The sequence below is a fragment of the Podarcis melisellensis genome (genome assembly GCF_964234715.1).
Source record: "Podarcis melisellensis genome assembly, chromosome: 8".
Taxonomy (NCBI): Eukaryota; Metazoa; Chordata; class Lepidosauria; order Squamata; family Lacertidae; genus Podarcis; species Podarcis melisellensis.
Window position 1 is genome coordinate 55,208,549 of NC_138540.1, and position 17,217 is coordinate 55,225,765.

The window sequence follows — 17,217 nt, forward strand, 5'->3', positions numbered from 1 at the left end:
GCAACTTCTGAGTTGGAACTGTAATGGTCTAAACCATCCCCGAAAAAGAGATCAAGTTTTTCATATATTAAAGAAAGAACAATTAGATATAATTTGTTTGCAAGAAACCCATATTGCCAGGATACATAGGAAACTTCTGATAAATAAGAGATTAGGACTGGAATTTATTTCCTCGGACAAAGTCAAGAAAAGAGGGGTGGTGATTTATGCCAAGGAAAAATGGGAACCAAAAATGATTTTCAAAGATGATGAAGGAAGATACCTGGCAGTAGAAATTCAAATTCAAGGAGAAAAGATCTTAATTGTTGGAGTTTACGCACCCAATGAGGGGAAGGCAGAGTTCTTCAAGAAGTTGCATGAGACTTTAATGGACTTTATGGACTTTAAAATTATAATGATGGGAGACTTCAACGGAGTGGTCTCCACAAACATGGATAAGGCACAAAGACAAGTAATATCTAAAGATGGGAGACTACCAAAGACCTTTTTCGAACTCACTGACACCATGGACTTGATTGACATTTGGAGAACTAGGAACCCTCTGGAAAGAGAGGGTACCTTTTTCTCGGAAGCAAAAATGACCTGGACTAGAATTGATCAAATTTGGATTTCTAGCAGTCTGGCACCAAGAGTGAAAAAAACAGAAATCTGCACAAAAACCTGCTCCGACCATAATGCAGTCAAGATGGAAATGAAGTTAACAACGGCTGGAACCTTCAGATGGAGAATGAATGACACCCTATTTAGAGATGAAGAAATTTACCAAAAGGCCCAAAAAATATTGAAGGATTACTTTGAGATAAATTTGAGAACGGAGGTGGAAAAAAGAATAGTATGGGACGCAAGCAAGGCCGTGATGCGGGGATTCCTAATTCAGCAAAACTCTATAAAAAGGAAGAAACAAAATGAGAGGAAGGAAAAGATTTTGAATCAGATAAAGGAAGGAGAAAAGAAATTGAGATCCAAACCGAAGTCTCATGAGATTTTAAGAGAAATAAAGTACCACCAGACGCAATATATGGAACTGATGAATCAGGAAATAGAATGGAAGATAAAGCAAATGAGACAAAGGACATTTGAATCGGCAGATAAATGTGGGAAACTGCTGTCATGGCAATTGAAAAAGAGGCAAAAGTTAAACACGGTGACATCCCTGGAAATAGATGGGAAAATTATCAACAAACCAAATGAAATAAGCAACTGTTTTCAAAGGTTCTTCAAAAAACTTTATGCACATGGGCCTACAAATGAACAAGAAATAGAAGACTTTGTTAAAAAATATGGACTATCAAAGATTTCAGAGCAAAATAAAAGGATTTTGAATGAAAAAATTACAGAACAAGAAATAGAGGGTGCCATCCAGAATATGAAATTGGGGAAATCACCAGGACCAGATGGTTTGACTGCAAAATACTATAAAGATCTTAAAGAATGGCTAATACAGCCATTGAAGGAAGTATGCAACCAGATATTAGAGGGGGAAAAGGCTCCCGAATCGTGGAAAGATGCATTTATCTCACTTATACCGAAGACAGAAACTGAGAAACACCAAGTTAAAAACTACCGCCCTATATCACTTCTGAATATGGATTATAAAATTTTTGCAGACGTTTTAGCAAAAAGATTTAAGAGAGTTTTGATGGAGGAGATTCATAAGAACCAAACAGGCTTTCTCCCAGGGAGACATATGTCAGAAAATGTGAGGAACATTATAGACATTTTGGAGATGCTAGAGGTGGACATTAATAGAAAGGCAGTTCTGATCTTTGTGGACGCGGAGAAGGCCTTTGACAACATTTCTTGGAAATTCATGAAGAAGAATCTCCATGGGATGGGGGTAGGCCAAGGGTTTGAAAACGGTATAGGTGCAATATATTCTGAACAAAGAGCGAAACTAATTGTGAACAATGTGGTAATGGATGAAATACCAATAGAGAAAGGCACACGACAGGGATGCCCTATATCCCCTTTACTGTTTATATCGGTCCTGGAGGTTTTATTAAACATGATTAGGAAGGACCAGCTGGTAAAAGGAATACAGGTCGGATCTAAACAATATAAGTTAAGGGCATTTGCAGATGATTTAGTGCTAACTCTGCAACAGCCAGAAGCTAGTACCAAAAGAGTTCTAGAATTAATGGAGATATTCGGCCAGGTCGCAGGATTTAAATTGAACAAACAGAAAACAAAGGTGCTGGAAAAAAATCTAACAAAAGAGGAAAAAGATAGGTTTCAAAGTGAAACTGGGTTGGAAATAGAAAAAAAGGTTAAGTACCTGGGGGTAAACTTGGCATCAAAAAATGTGAATCTATTTAAAGACAACTATGAAAAATGCTGGACAGAAGTTAAGAAAGAACTAGACATATGGTCCAGGCTGAAACTCTCCTTGTTAGGCCGAATTGCTGTTATCAAGATGAATGTATTGCCAAGAATGTTGTTTTTATTTCAGACGTTGCAGATTCTAGACAAAATGGACTGTTTCAAGAGGTGGCAGAAAGACATATCTAAATTTGTCTGGCAGGGCAAAAAGCCCAGAATAAAATTTAAGATCTTAACTGATGCAAAAGATAGAGGGGGCTTTGCCCTGCCAGACTTAAGACTTTATTATGAATCAGCAGCTTTTTGCTGGTTGAAGCAATGGCTACTTCTTGAAGACACAGACATTCTTGATCTGGAAGGATATGACAATAGTTTTGGTTGGCATGCATATTTGTGGTATGACAAGGTAAAGGTGTATAAAAGTTTTAAGAACCATATTGTCAGGAAAGCATTGTACAATGTTTGGGATAGATATAAGGATTTATTGGAAAGTAAAACCCCCAGGTGGTTGTCACCAATGGAAGCGAAAGCAGTGAAAAAAATTAATATGGACTCTAATTGGCCTAAGTACTGTGAAATTTTAGAATATGATGGTGAAAGACTGAAGCTACAAAGTTTTGAGAAGCTAAAGCATAAAGTTCGAGACTGGCTACACTACCGTCAGATAAATGAGGTGTTTAAGCAGGACAGGAAACTTGGTTTTCAGAAGGAGAGGTCGAAGTTAGAAACAGAATTGCTAGAATCCAATACTAAAAACCTATCTAAAATGTATAATTTGCTGCTGAAATGGAATACACAGGATGAAACAGTGAAATCAGCTATGATTAAATGGGCACAGGATATTGGTCATGACATTATGTTTGACGACTGGGAACAGTTATGGACCACCGGTGTTAAATTTACGGCATGTAATGCCCTGAAAGAGAATATAATGAAAATGATCTATAGGTGGTACATGACCCCAGTCAAACTTGCAAAGATTTACCATTTGCCCAATAACAAATGTTGGAAATGTAATGAGGCTGAAGGTACCTTTTACCATCTTTGGTGGACCTGCCCAAAGATTAAGGCCTACTGGGAAATGATTTATAACGAAATTAAGAAAGTCCTTAAGTGGACATTTGTAAAGAAACCGGAGGCTTTTCTCTTGGGCATGGTCGGCCAACTGGTATCAAAGAAGGATAAGACATTTTTTATGTATGCAACTACAGCAGCAAGAATCCTGTTGGCAAAGTATTGGAAGATGCAAGAATTACCTACTCTGGAAGAATGGAAATCGAAGGTGATCGAATATATGGGACTGGCAGAGATGACCGGCAGAATCCGTGACCAGAGGAAAGAGACAGTGGAGGAGGACTGGGGGAAATTTAAAGTATATCTAAAAAATTACTGCAAAATTGTGGACTGATAAGATGTTAAGGGGTAGGAAACAAAGAACTACAGCTGTAAATCTTAAATTTTAAGGAAATCCAAAAGGGACTTAATCAAAGACTGATCGATGAGTTGCTCGAAAAAATGGTAAAATAAGGATGTGGCGAAGGGAAGGCATGGGGAAGTCAATTTTTGTTGTCTGTTTATGATGTTTGTGTTTGTTTTGTATTGTTATTAATATGTGTAAAAACTAATAAAAATATTTTTTTAAAAAAAAAAGAGAATAATTAAGGCACCCTTCATAAATGCATCCACCCCTGTCCTCAACCCACAGATATTCTCTGATATGAGAACTGCTACAGAACAGGCAAGAAACACCCTACAAAGTAATCATTGCAATATTCAGCAAGACAAAGACATGGCAGGACACTTTGCCTGGTAAACGCACAACCTGTGCCCTGCAAATTGGCCAAGACTTGAACTCTGTATGAGGCCTGCCACAAAGACATCAGTCTACAAAGTGCCCTATCTTTAAGGAGCCTTCTTCCAATTTTGAGTGAAGCCCTGCCCCCATGTTTGCACCACAGATTGTATGCTGAATTCAATGACATACTCTCGGGTTGCACAAGGCACTGTCTAGAACTGCTTGGACTCATCACCACCCCATGCAAACCAAGAGTATGCCCAGCAGCAATCTTAATATTGTATTTTAATGTTGTAACCTGACCTGGGACCTTAGGGAGAAGGGCAGGCAATGAACAACAACAATCTTGGAAACCCTGACAACATCACAAATCCATAAAAAGCTGGGAGAAAGCAAGGCTTCTCCAGAACAGTTTGAAAACCAGAGCATCACATAAAGCCGCTTTGAGACACAACATTAACACGACCCCAGCCATTCTGCCTTATGTGTGGTCTTAGGTAACAAACCTGAGGGCAGAGGCAGAGAGATACACAAAACAGGACCTCTGAGTTTACAAATAATGTTCCACAACATTTTAATAAACTATGGCTTATTAAACCACAGCTTAGTGTTGTGTGTGAATGATGCCCAGCAGCTAGAGTCATTGTTTGTTGTTGGCTTGTGAACCTTGGTTTGTTTTAACTACAGCTTGGTATTAACATGCTAATCCAGCACCTTTCCTCTACTGTAGTTTGACTGGCCACTCTGACCAAACTAAAAAGGCACAATGCAGGAGAAGTCTAAAAACAAACCAAGCTTTAACAAGCCATGCTTTGTTGGATTGTGGGACAACTCCTGGCTAACTCATGTTAAACAAACCACACCTTAGTACAGTGTGTGAACCAGGCCATTGTGTGAACCGGTTCCTTTGCATGAGGAGTAAGCAGATTTCTAAAACAAACTGAAAAACATGTGACATACCTTGCAAAAGAGGGATGGAAAGTGCTCTGGGGTCATTGGAGCATAGGACAGCTCTGACAGGACGTCCACAGCACGTGGGCCAATCAGATTCAATGCTGGGTAGAGAAAAGCACAAGGGTTTCTACCTCTGAGCAATCTGAAGAATGAAAGGGAAGGTCCCACCCAAGTCAACTCCACACCTCAGATTTCCTGGGCACAGCTCAGGACCATAGTTGACAGAGGAGGAAGATGGTTTGGAAATAACAGTAGGCATGAAATCAAGTTCTGCTGCAGAAAGCGAAGCCCAGGGAGGGATGTACAGATGGACTGTGAAACTCCAAAGGAGTGCTTCAGAAACAGTGGCCCTCCAGCTCCCACTAACCCCCACCATCCAAGTCCAATGGTCAGGGATGATGGGAGCTGGGCTCCAACAACATCTAGAGAGGCACAAGTTTCCCACCCCTGCCCGACACTGTGTATGGAAAAAAAACGCATCCGTGGATCCGAGGAACAACCAAGGATTTATGTTTGACTCATTTAAAGCAGGGCGGCTCAATAACACTAGCACTAAAGCGCCCCCATCTGGTGACCACAAACCTAGCTTTGCTACCAGAGGAATTGCACGCTAATCTTGACATGGCACTGCAACTGAAGATGGAAACCCCATACCAAGTTCAACCACAGCCACCCTCCCCTCTCTTCAGGCACCCTTGCCATGACATAACTGTGGTGTGCAACTGTGGTGGGCAACCAATGATAGGGGGATGTGGAGAAACACGGGGCTGCCTTTTTGATGGTGGCACCATGTGAGAGCATAGTTCCACCCTCAGTAGTGAAAGCAAGGGGTAAATCATTTTCTAAGAGGTAGAGGATTCTAAGAGAAGATGTGAAATGGGAGCCTATATTTCAAAATGAACTTCGCATATAAGCCCAGGGAGCGTTTCCCACACTACATAGCACCAAGCTTGGGTCTGTCACTGATCAGATGCCAACAGAGAGCCACAACCAAACCCACATCGCCTGTGAGAATATCTGGATAATACATTTGCAAAAACCTATTTGCCACATTCATATTTTTACAGCAACTTTCCCCAACCAGCTGCCCTCCCTTTGTTTTGGATTGCAGCCAGCATGGGACTCCAGAGCAACTGAAAACACGACTTCTTGCTGAAGGAGCATCTGCAGCCGCTCCAGCTGTGCCAGCACCTGCAGGCACAATATTCCCTCCTGCCTCACCTGTGTACTTCCAGGTTACGTCTTCCAAGAACAGGTTGCTGTCAACAGGCATGTGCTTCTTCAACCAGGACCAGCAATGGACTTGCTGGTCTGTGGGGGAAATCATGAAGAAGCTGGAATGCAAAGCACAATGGAGAAGGTTAAGCACAAGGCAGGGGCCAGGTAGTGGGGAGGTATTGTGGCATGGGGGACACGTCCACATCCACAGAGGGCTTGAAGCAAAGCCTGTTGGGATTTGCGACTCTCCTGGGGTGGATAATCACTGAGTCCAGGCTCTCAGGTTCTTGCAACTTTATTCAACCTGGGAGGCGTTCCATCCTCCAACATGGCCCTGAAAGGTGCCCCTTGAAGCATACAAAGCTGTACCTGAGCTGCAGAGGCACTGGAGCCCAAAGTATTCCCATAACTAATGGGAACCAACAATTCACATCCTATAATCCAAATGGTTTTCCTGCAACTTTGAGGGCCCTGTCTTGGCTTGAAGAATGAGACCACCAGCCTCCCAGGCAGTGAAATTTGGCATCAGAAGCTTCCCTGAATGCAGGCCAAATATTTACCAAACTCAAAGGCAAGCCTGTAGCACTTTGCTCAATTCAGCCCTTCATTTGAGAAGCAAATTAAAGACTAGAACCAGGTACACCACCTTGAGCTTCTTGAAGGTGAGATATAGATACATTAAAAATAATAATCTGTGGAAGATAAGACTCTAGAGTAGGGACGGGCAGCCTTTGGGCTTCCACCTGTTACTGGACTACAATTTCAATTATCCCTGACCAATGGCCAGGCTGGTTGGGGGCCAATGGGACTTCCACAGAAATATAAACAAAGGATCTAGATGGTGAACGTAACACTTCAATGGGGGGAGAATATAAAGTAGCAATTTCTTGTGTCTGTCATGAAACTGACTCGCTGTATATTCAGGACAGAATAAAGGAAGCCCTCCTTCACAAAACATAATGTATCCCCCCTCCAAATAAAACCTGGGAAGATCTGCTCTTCTCGTATCCTCTTCTTCTAGGCACAGCACTAACAGAAGCATTGCGTAATGTGGAAGGTGAGTCTTCAAAGCAGGAAGGCAGAAGCAAGAGCAGGCAAAAGGATGAGTCCGAATAAGCTTACCTGCGCTTGTTTAGGCGGACGATGCTGCAGTCGTTCTCGTATCCTCCATTGTGATTGAGCATTCCTGTGTGCACTATGTGCCCCACTGGCACATCCAGGTCATTGGAGAAGAGATACTGCAAGACATCCAGGGCCTGGTCCCCTGTGGACTGCAGCATGGGGAGGTGGGAGAGGAGAAAGAAATCAGAGACAGCAGCAGAAGCAGGATTTGTCCATCCCTTTTTGAAATGGCTTTCAGCTCCTGACATAAGAACCTTGAGATGCCCGCATTCCTCAGTGTATGCATTTCTTAGCCACTTTGCTACTTTAGTTAATGCCTTGCCACAAAACTCACCTTCCTAAAAACACACAAAAAGGCAAGTTTCCAGGCTTTAATAGCTATGAACATTACATGGGCAACCCTTTGCTTGCTTACAGCCTGAGCCCTCTCCAAACCAAAGTGCATTTCTCTCCGTAAGATTCATTCCAGCTGCCTGGAGAGATACAGCTTGAATCATAAAGGCTTAGAAGATCAGAAGCATTGAGGAAAAGCTCAGTGCCAAAGTTCACAAAATGTCCATCTTGCAAGTTCTGGCTGATACATGGAGGAAGACCTTTCTCCACGGCAGCACCCACCCTCTGGAATGGTCCTATCAGGGGTCTCTCTTAGTGCCTCTCCACAATAGTTTTATTTATTCCCGTAAGCCTTTTAAGGCAGGGCTGGGTTAAATGTGGTCCTCCAGATGTGGCTAAACTCCAACTCCCATCTGCACAGCCAGTGGTCAGAAAGATGATGATAGGAGTTGTAGCCCAAAAATATCTGGAGGGCCACAGCTGCCCCATTCTTGCCATAAAGGCTTTGGTCTGCCTAAGAGTGTTTAATTGCTGTTGCCATTTTCATCTGTATGGTTCAGCCAAAAGTTGCTTTTTATAAAATAACGACAGCTCTGTATCAACTGAACAAACTTTGGGGGTTTCTAGACACCCAAGCAAGCTACAGAAGCAGATGCCAGGCCCACAGTGCTGGTCCACATCCCTCTCACAACCACACTTACACTTATTTCAAACTTGGTGAACGAGGACATGTCAATGACGCAGACGGCTTCCTTGCAGCACTTGACCTCTGCCCCCACAATGTCAAACCAGTCTGGCTTGTAGAAGGTCTTGCTCTGATCCAGGGCCAGCAAGTCTGAAGATGAGGAACCACAAGACTTGGGTCAAAACAACAAGATGCTGGCACCCCATTCTCCAGGGGCTGCGTACAGAAGGACAGTGCTCTCACCTTTCCCAGGCGGCACAAAGTACTTGGCCCTCTCAAAGCCGTGCTTCTCCATCCACCTGGCTCCTTGTGCGTCCAGCCGGTCATAGAGGGGTGACGTGCGCAGCTGCCTGCCGGTCTGGAAATCCCAGCGGGGAACTTTCAGGTCATAAATCAGGGCTGGAGGGGCCACAGAATCACAGAATCAAAGCGCTGGAAGGGACACAAATCCATCACCTTCCTAGTCCAGAAAGAACACCCTACACAGCCCTGATTTAACGTGGGGCGCAAGCGAGTCCAGTCGCAGACTACTTACGCATCACTTCCATGACGCGGTGGCGGAGGAAGGTGCGGCTGCTCTGCAGAGCCCCAAAGCGCTTCAGGTCCAGGGGCCACACGTTGTCAGAGGGGTAGCCGTTCACCATCCATTCAGCCATGTACCTGGCCAAGGAGGGAGACAAGCAGGCACAGAAGGTTAAATAGTGCAGGAGAGCAGACAGTTAACAGACTGTGCTTGTGGCAGGGTGGGGGGGGGGCGGTAATTACACCCAGAGATAATACAGTAGGAGATAGAGCTACAGTGGGGACATATTATTGCCTGCAATCCCTCCTTGCTCAAGCGAGAGCAAAACACAAAATCCCTTTGCCCAAACCAGAAAGGTCACAGCAACTCTGGATGTCGCAAGGAACATCCATTAGCTCAAGGATTGGGAACCTCAAGCCTGGGGGCCAAATGCAGCCCTCAAAAAACTCCCTATCTGGCCCCCAAGTCTCCTCCCCGACCATATCCCATTACCAGCTACAGCCCTTACTGCACCTGCTTTGCACCTCCTTGAATCTTTTTGCCTGGCTTGAGATGTGCCCTTGAACTCTGATAATGCCTTGCAGTTGCCCAGATGGAGGACAGAGAGGGATGTGCCAACATGCGCAGAAACTAGCAGCAGACAAGGAGCAGCTGAGCAGCCCCTTCTGCTGGAAACTGCAGGGCCCTGGCATAGCTTTGCCTTAGAGAAGCAGCACACAGACTTTAAATGCACCTACAGGAAGCTGGTGTGTATAGAGTTCTATAAGCGGTGCCCTCATCCCTGGCCCTCTGCCTCTCCCATGCAGAGAGGGGTGAGCCACTTACTTGCCTGCTCCTCCACCAAAAGACGTGCCAGCCGAGTTCATCCCTGCCAGGACAAAGTAGCCCTGCACATTGGGCGACTCTCCCATGATGCACCGCATGTCTGGAGTGAAGGATTCTGGGCAATTCACCAGCTGCACGATCTCCAGAGCCTCCAGATCTGGCATCCTCCGCAGAAGGGCACTCAGAAGTGGCTCTACTCCCCAAGATGAGACAGAACAAACAATCACTATTTGGAGGGATGGGCAGCATACCCAAACCCTCATTGCCCCCACCCCATCACCATCAAGAAAGTTACAAACACAGTAGCCCACAGATGTTGACTCTGTTGCTTGTAGCACTTGTTGAGAGCCCAGAATAAAGCTTTATGCTCACAGCACCAATCAACAATGTGCCCAGAGTGGGCCAGCCAAGGCAGGGAAAGGGAGGAGAACTTTATAAACTAACTCTAAAAGCAAAGAGGAAGTGCAGGTGTCACTCACCAAGCCAGGCACTCACTCACTCACACAATGCTTTGCTCAAGCCAACATGTCTCATACTAGGAAAGGTGCATCTGGAGGGCTTGGGGACACCCCCCCTATCCTGGTCCACCCAACGTACCAAAGTGATCCCAGTCCTCTTGCAGGTTCTGTATCTCCAGCTGGTTCCGGCCCTCCGTGAAGATCGGCTTGGGGTTCTTCTCAAAGCCGCCTGAAAGGATGCCCCCCTGCCAGCTGCGGATGTAGATCCTCCCATCAGGGTCCACAATAGCTATGGGGAGTGGGGGTAACAGGAAGGGAAAGAAGTGGTTGTTTGCATGAGGGCAGAAGGCTCCCTGCAAGCTCAGTCAGGGAAGCAAGCTAGAGACCCTGCCTGCTTTGGGGAGGCACAGTCGACCTTGCATTGATTCTTGGGCTTTTATAAATACAGTGGTACCTCAGGGTTACATACGCTTCAGGCTACAGACTCTGCTAACCCAGAAATAGTACCTCAGGTTAAGAACTTTGCTTCAGGATGAGAACAGAAATCGTGCTCTGGCGGCGCAGCAGCAGGCCCCATTAGCTAAAGTGCTGCTTCAGGTTAAGAACAGCAGCTAGAACAAGGCAGGCTGTTTGCAAGGGGCTATCAAAACCAATGCTTTAGCTGAATGTGGCATCCCAACCAGCCCTGAAAACTTCCTCCACCCTGCTGGCTGGGTGACTTGGGCTCTCTTCTGTCTCAGCCAAAGGCCTTTCCCAGACCACCCCCTCCCTGTCCTGCATCCAGAATTTGTGAACTGCAACTGAGCAATGACCATGAGTGCCTACAGGGAAAGCAAAGGTGTCCATGAAAGGGTCAGAGGGAGGGTCCTTACTTGGCGTGCTGCTCTCCAGCGGCGTCTTCAAGGGCCGGGTCAGGAGGTAGAAGTGCTCACAGGCGTGCAGAGGGATGCTGACCGGTTCCTCGTTGGAAAGGCCCAGCTCATAAGCCCACTGAAATGAAGGCAGGGAAGTTAGCGCTCAAGCGGAAGGCAGGTTGCACGACTGTGTAGCTTAATGGGATCATATGCCAGGTATCACTGCAGGGAAGGGGGTAGGGAAGCGAGACAGAAAAGGTGCCGGATGAGAGGGGGCAAGGAGATCCTGCGCAAACATCTAGAGGGCACCCGCTTGGCAAAGGCTGGCACTAGTGCCTTATAGCTTCTTGCCCTTCTCTACAACTAGAGGCAAAATAAATCATTCACCATTAACTTAATTACCGTATTTTTCGCACCATTGGACGCACTTTTTTACTTTTAAAAAGTAAGGGAAAATGTCTGTGCGTCCTATGGAGCGAATGTGTGGTCCCTGGAGCCAAATTGCCGAGTGCGGCACACTCTTGGACTGGTCTTTGGTAGTGGTGGTGGAGCCGCGCTCCCCTGCCGGCAGCCTCGGCTTCCCCCTGCAGCCCCGGGAAGGTTTGGAGCAAGGGGAGGGCTGTGCGCCCATGCCCCGCACTCCTGGGCTGCTGAATGGGGGCGGGGGTGGGGGAGCCGCGCTCTCCTGCCGGCAGCCTCGGCTTCTCTCTGCAGCCCCGGGAAGGTTTGGAGCAAGGGGAGGGCTGTGCGCCCATCCCCCGCACTCCTGGGCTGTTGAATGGGGGAGGTGGGGAGAGCCTCACTTGTCTGCCGGCAGCCTCGGCTTCCCTTTGCAGCCCCGGGAAGCTTTGGAGCAAGGGGAGGGCTGTGCGCCCATCCCCCGCGCTTCTGGGCTGCTGAATGGGGTTGGGGGGTGCTGCTCTGCCAACAGCCTGCCCTTCCCCTCAAGGTTTGGAGCAGTGGGCAGGCTGTGCGCCCATGCCCCACACTCCTGGGCTGCTGAATGGGGGTGGGGGGTGCTGCTCTGCCAGCAGCCTGCCCTTCCCCTCAAGGTTTGGAGCAGCGGGCAGGCTGTGCGCCCATGCCCCACACTCCTGGGCTGCTGAATAGGGGTGGGGGTGCTGCTCTGCCAGCAGCCTGCCCTTCCCCTCAAGGTTTGGAGCAGTGGGCAGGCTGTGCGCCCATGCCCCACAATCTTTGGCTGCTGAATGTGGGTGGGGGCGCTGCTCTGCCAGCAGCCTGCCCTTCCCCTCAAGGTTTGGAGCAGTGGGCAGGCTGTGCGCCCATGCCCCACACTCTTGGGCTGCTGAATGGGGGTGGGGGGTGCTGCTCTGCCAGCAGCCTGCCCTTCCCCTCAAGGTTTGGAGCAGCGGGCAGGCTGTTCACTGAGAGAGGGGAGGAAGAGGACGGAGAGGAGGGGGACCAAGAAGCTGGGTGAAGGGAGATGAGGTACCATAGGCTGCCATGAGTGGAGAGTCATGGTAGAGGGCAAAGGAGAGGGAGCAGTGAAGGGGAGAAATTGTAGACGTCCCCTGAGGAGTTTGGGTGAAAGGGATGGAGAGGAGGAGGCTGGAAAAGGGGACTGTTCTGCTTGGGGGGGGGGAGAAAAAAGTGGGGAAAAGGAAAGCCTCCCAAGCCTGCCGCTGAGAAGCTCTGCTTGGCTGTTTCTTGACTGTAATTCAAGTAAAGGGAATGTTTGCAAGCAGCTGGCAGGCTGTTCGCTGAGAGAGGGGAAGAAGAGGATTGAGAGGAAAAAATGTGGCATTAGCAATGCTTTGGATGGGTACGAAGATGGTATTTTACATGAAGATAGCGAAGAAAGTGATGTCAGTGACTGTGAGCAACTGAGCTTCATAAATTCTGACTCTAGCAGTGATGAGTTCTTGGGGTTCACAGAAGACGAGAAGAGTACTCAAACCTTAAAGTCTCTCTTCATTTGTTAATGACAGTGATGATGGTTCTTAATGCCATTGTTGACTGCTGTTCACTTTACATGGCTGTAATGTGATTCTGATATACCGGTTGTTTATTAAATACAGTAGTTTATACAACATTTGATTCAGAATATTTTTTCCTTGCTTTCCTCCTCTAAAAACTAGATGCGCCCTATGGTCGGGTGCGTCCAATGGAGCGAAAAATACGGTAGCTGATTCTGCAGCTCACAATTCCAATGGTAAGAACTGACTACATATACTTATGACATACCCAACTTGGGAGTACAGGATCCTTCCCTCCCAATCCCACAGCCATGCAGTCAGCATAGGAAGCCAGGTTTGCCCTGACTCAGTTCAGACTAGACATGTGGTGCAGCATGAAAGGAAACACCCGACAATAACCATTTTCTAACCTGTAAGCCTGAGGGGGGTGTGTGTGAGGGTGTGTGTGTGTGTGTGTGTGTGCCAGCACAAAAGGCTTGCCTTTTTGAGAGAACGTTTTGCTAATTTGGAAAGTATTCTCCAGAACCTCTTGAAAAAGAAGCATCAGGAGAAATCTGAGTTCATTCACAGCAGTTGTTGACTCAATGCACACATACGCTGACAACGGCAGCCACACAAAACAATTGGCACCTGACCTGCCCAGCACAGTTAACAAAATACTGGCACTCGATCATCCCTCTGTCAGTCTCCACTCCAGCCACACAACCCTTTTGGCACAAGACGTGGATAACACTTGTCCGCTCATGGATCTGGGCACCTGGGCGGAGAAAGCGGAAAAGGAAGACAAAAATTAGAATCATAGAACTATAGAGTTGGAAGAGACTTAAAGGGTCATCTAGTCCAACCCCCTCCAATTGCTCCCTGCTCCAAAGAAAAGCTGCTTGCAGAGTAGGTCCATTGGACCTGTCACCTCTCTTGCCCCCTGCCTGGCCCTGGCCAAAGTGGAATCGCTACAGGAAGCACAAATCAAGAGTCTCAATTAGGCCAGCATGCTCACAGATGAGCTGAGAAATTAAGCAGCAGACTGCTGTACCCCAGAAGCAATCAGCGCAACACAGATGGCACTAAAGCAGGGGGTGGGCAGAAGGCAGAGCAGAGTGCCGACATTGGACCACTGGTCAATTTCTGGGAGGATTCTTGTAAAGAACACTGGATTTGGTTGACGTTGCTCTGACTCAAAAAAAGCCAACTTCATATGTCCTTAGAGGAGGAGGGTTTTTAAACTTGACCATAGCTCAAGCACTTGCTTTGTTTTCACATTCAATCTCTGGCATGTTCAAAAGGACCCCAGTTGGCTGGGGAGCTGCTATAGGTCAGAGCAGACATGGGATAGGCAACCTGGTGCCATGCAGAGGTGCTGGGAGTACAGCTCCCACCAGTCCCAGACAGCATGGCCAACTACTTCAAGGCCAAGGGAAGTTTCTGGCCTTTTGGACTTGTGGTATAAAGGCCTGGGAGATGGGGGTTCCTAGGTACTAACCAGCAACTTTCGGGCAACTTTTGGATGTGAAATTATTGGTTATTTTTACTTGACCTACTAGTGAGATTTATGTTCACTTAAATGTTGAAATATGTTAAATGAACTGGTAATTGATGGGAGGGTTGTGCTACATTTGTAGTGGTAATATACTTTTTATAAGGTATCATTATTGAACTACTGTACTTTTAAACGTGAACCACAAACAGTTGTGGAAAACACACTGTATAAATTGTTGGCCAGCACTTTAAGATGGCACAAGGTTGTGCCTTCCTATGGCAAGAAATGATCCTATGCGGCACAGAGCAATGGTCCAAACTGACACAAGGCAGCTTCATGGGTATGTTCCAAGCAGGTTAATCATGCCTCCACTGTGGAAGAGCTCCGAAGGATACAACTTTGCTTTGCACATTTAACATGTTCCAGTGGACCATGAGGATTCTAGCAGGATGGAAGAGTAGACCAAGCAAGAGCATTCACACAAGCTGAAAGTAAGTGTGACACAGTGGGCGGGAAAGCTCTCTGTGTGGCTAGTGGCAAGTCACTCTTTCTTGCAAACAGTTCCTATGTGTTTACACAGCAGCCCTGTTGAATTCAGTGAGACTTGCACACCAGGCAAGGGTTGTGTAGGATGGCAGCCTTAAAACTGAGATATGTGCTACAAAGAGCAGAGTGATACTGAGGAGATTTCACCCCTCCCATATCCAAGAATCTCCTGATGATCTCTGCTGACTCTCCAGAGAGGAGGAGCAGTGGTCTGCTCTCTACTTATTCTGCCCCAGCACCACATCAAAGAGTCAGTCAGTCAGTGTGTCGGAGAGAGAGAGAGACTGAGTGTTATAGAGTTCGTGTGTATAGATAAGGTTGCTGCTAAGAGCAGCTGCCGACACTCAGTGTAGTGCAGCATTCATTTATGCTTAGGCCTCATTAAGCTCTGTATATAGTTTTTATGATAGTTGTAGATAGAATAAAGAAGTTATTCTACAGAGCTGCTCTCCAAGTCGTTTATATACTCTGCTAGACTCTGCTATACTCTGCTGTGTGACGACTGTCTACTTGTGGAAGTGAATCCGGTGCTCACAACTCTAAGCTGTGAGTCCACAGCACTTTGACCTGTTCCTGTCCAGAAGGTGGTCTCTGGAAGTGCTACCCAGCTCGCCTAGCCCAGTCGGGGCTGAAGTGTATGAGTCCAGTTGGTGGTACTGGCTCAAGGGCGATGCTGACACATACAACCCAAAGGAGCAGTTCCATGTTGAGCTCTCCCCTCGGCCTCTGCACTGTGTAGCTCAACTTGAGCTGATGTTGTTATGAAGGCCCATTTTCCAGGAACACAGGAAGCTGCCTTATACAGAGTCGGCCCTTTGATATACCTAGCAGCTTGTTCTTGTCTGCACTGGCAGGCAGTGGCTTTCCAGGATTTCTCAGTCCTCCTGAAGATGTCAGGGATTGAACCTGGGACCTTCTGCATGCAAAACATGAGCTCTGCTTCTGAACTGCAGCTCCTCCTCTTGAGATGTGAGAGGGAGGACCTTGTCAGTTTCTGCAGCAGCCTTAGTTCTTAGTTACATGTAGTTCAGCCCTCAGTCTCAGTTCTCCCTTCAGAAAAATGGGAGCAGACACCTACTTCACATAGCACTTTCCCCCAATTCTGCTGCCCTCCAGTGGTTTTGGACTACAACTCATATCTGCTATAGCCAGCATGGATTTGGTCCACAACATGGTCGGGGAAGGCTTCCATACAGGATGCCTGCGAGGGAATACACATTAAAGCACCCGTCACCAACCAATTCCCCTTCAGATATTTTGGACTACAACTCCCATCAGCTGTAGTCCAAAATATCTGGAAGACACCAGGTTGGGGAAGGCTGTACTAAAGGGTGTAATCTACTTTGCAAATTAGTAAGCAGCCGAAAAATCAGCAATGTCTCTCACACAATGAGGTTTGCTGACAAAAAGACATGGCTGGGCCATACCATTCAAAGAGGCAGCGCTGGCCAAGGCGAGGCTCACATCGGCTGATGAAATGACAGCATCCTCTGGGAGGTACATGGCCCCCACCAAGTCGTGGATGTTGAGAAGCGGGTGGAGCTGCGTCACTCTCTTGGGCGGGATGAGCTCACATGGGATCCCCATGACCCTGTTGGAGAAAACACACAGCAAAGGCCAGTCACTATTATTTATATTTATTGAATTTACATCCCACTCTTCCTTCCCCAAGGAGCCCAGGGTGGCAAAGAAAGCAAATATTTTAAAGACAATTACCATTAAAAACACTGAAAATCAGTTACAGTTTTAAAAAAACATTCTAAAAGCAGTTAAAAACATTCCTTCATCCAATGATATGAGGTGCCTGAACAGCGTTCTTCAGCCACCAGAAGCCTTGGGAAACAGGAATGTTTTCAAATTCCTCCTTAAAGTTAATAATGACAGAGGAGAAGCACCTTTGCTAGGGAAGGCATTCCACAACCAGGGAACTACCACTGAAAAGGCTCTGTCACATAGACCAGCACCAACTGGCCAGGCCCTGATTACAAGTTACTCCAGAAAGGCTGGCACATGCCTGGTGCTCCTCCTCCTCGTTCCTCTTACACTTACTTGAGCCGTGAGGCTATGCGCTTCAGGGAGATCAGCCGGTCTTGCGTCTGAGCTAGAGAGATAGAGCCAGTCCTCACGTAACCTGGAACAAGTACAGGCACCCTCTGTCAGGGTACAGGAAA

The 17,217-nt window shown here is 47.0% G+C and overlaps 1 protein-coding gene across 5 annotated transcripts in view; it reads right to left on the minus strand.

The window, feature by feature from the left end:
* The window catches only part of PDPR (pyruvate dehydrogenase phosphatase regulatory subunit), a 32,206-nt gene that overhangs the window by 9,112 nt on the left and 5,877 nt on the right, over positions 1 to 17,217 (minus strand). For 4 of the 5 annotated variants that reach the window (XM_081922783.1, XM_081922781.1, XM_081922782.1 and 1 more), the window contains exons 6-17: positions 17,096 to 17,177; positions 16,474 to 16,637; positions 13,659 to 13,780; positions 11,105 to 11,222; positions 10,372 to 10,521; positions 9,775 to 9,967; positions 8,962 to 9,086; positions 8,670 to 8,825; positions 8,443 to 8,576; positions 7,409 to 7,557; positions 6,290 to 6,402; positions 5,075 to 5,169 (exon numbers count right to left, since the gene is read on the minus strand). In XM_081922783.1, coding sequence (XP_081778909.1) covers positions 5,075 to 5,169; positions 6,290 to 6,402; positions 7,409 to 7,557; positions 8,443 to 8,576; positions 8,670 to 8,825; positions 8,962 to 9,086; positions 9,775 to 9,967; positions 10,372 to 10,521; positions 11,105 to 11,222; positions 13,659 to 13,780; positions 16,474 to 16,637; positions 17,096 to 17,177 — 1,601 coding nt within the window. Of the gene's footprint in view, positions 1 to 5,074; positions 5,170 to 6,289; positions 6,403 to 7,408; positions 7,558 to 8,442; positions 8,577 to 8,669; positions 8,826 to 8,961; positions 9,087 to 9,774; positions 9,968 to 10,371; positions 10,522 to 11,104; positions 11,223 to 13,658; positions 13,781 to 16,473; positions 16,638 to 17,095; positions 17,178 to 17,217 lie in introns of those variants that run through there. The other variant, XM_081922784.1, reaches the window with a different exon arrangement.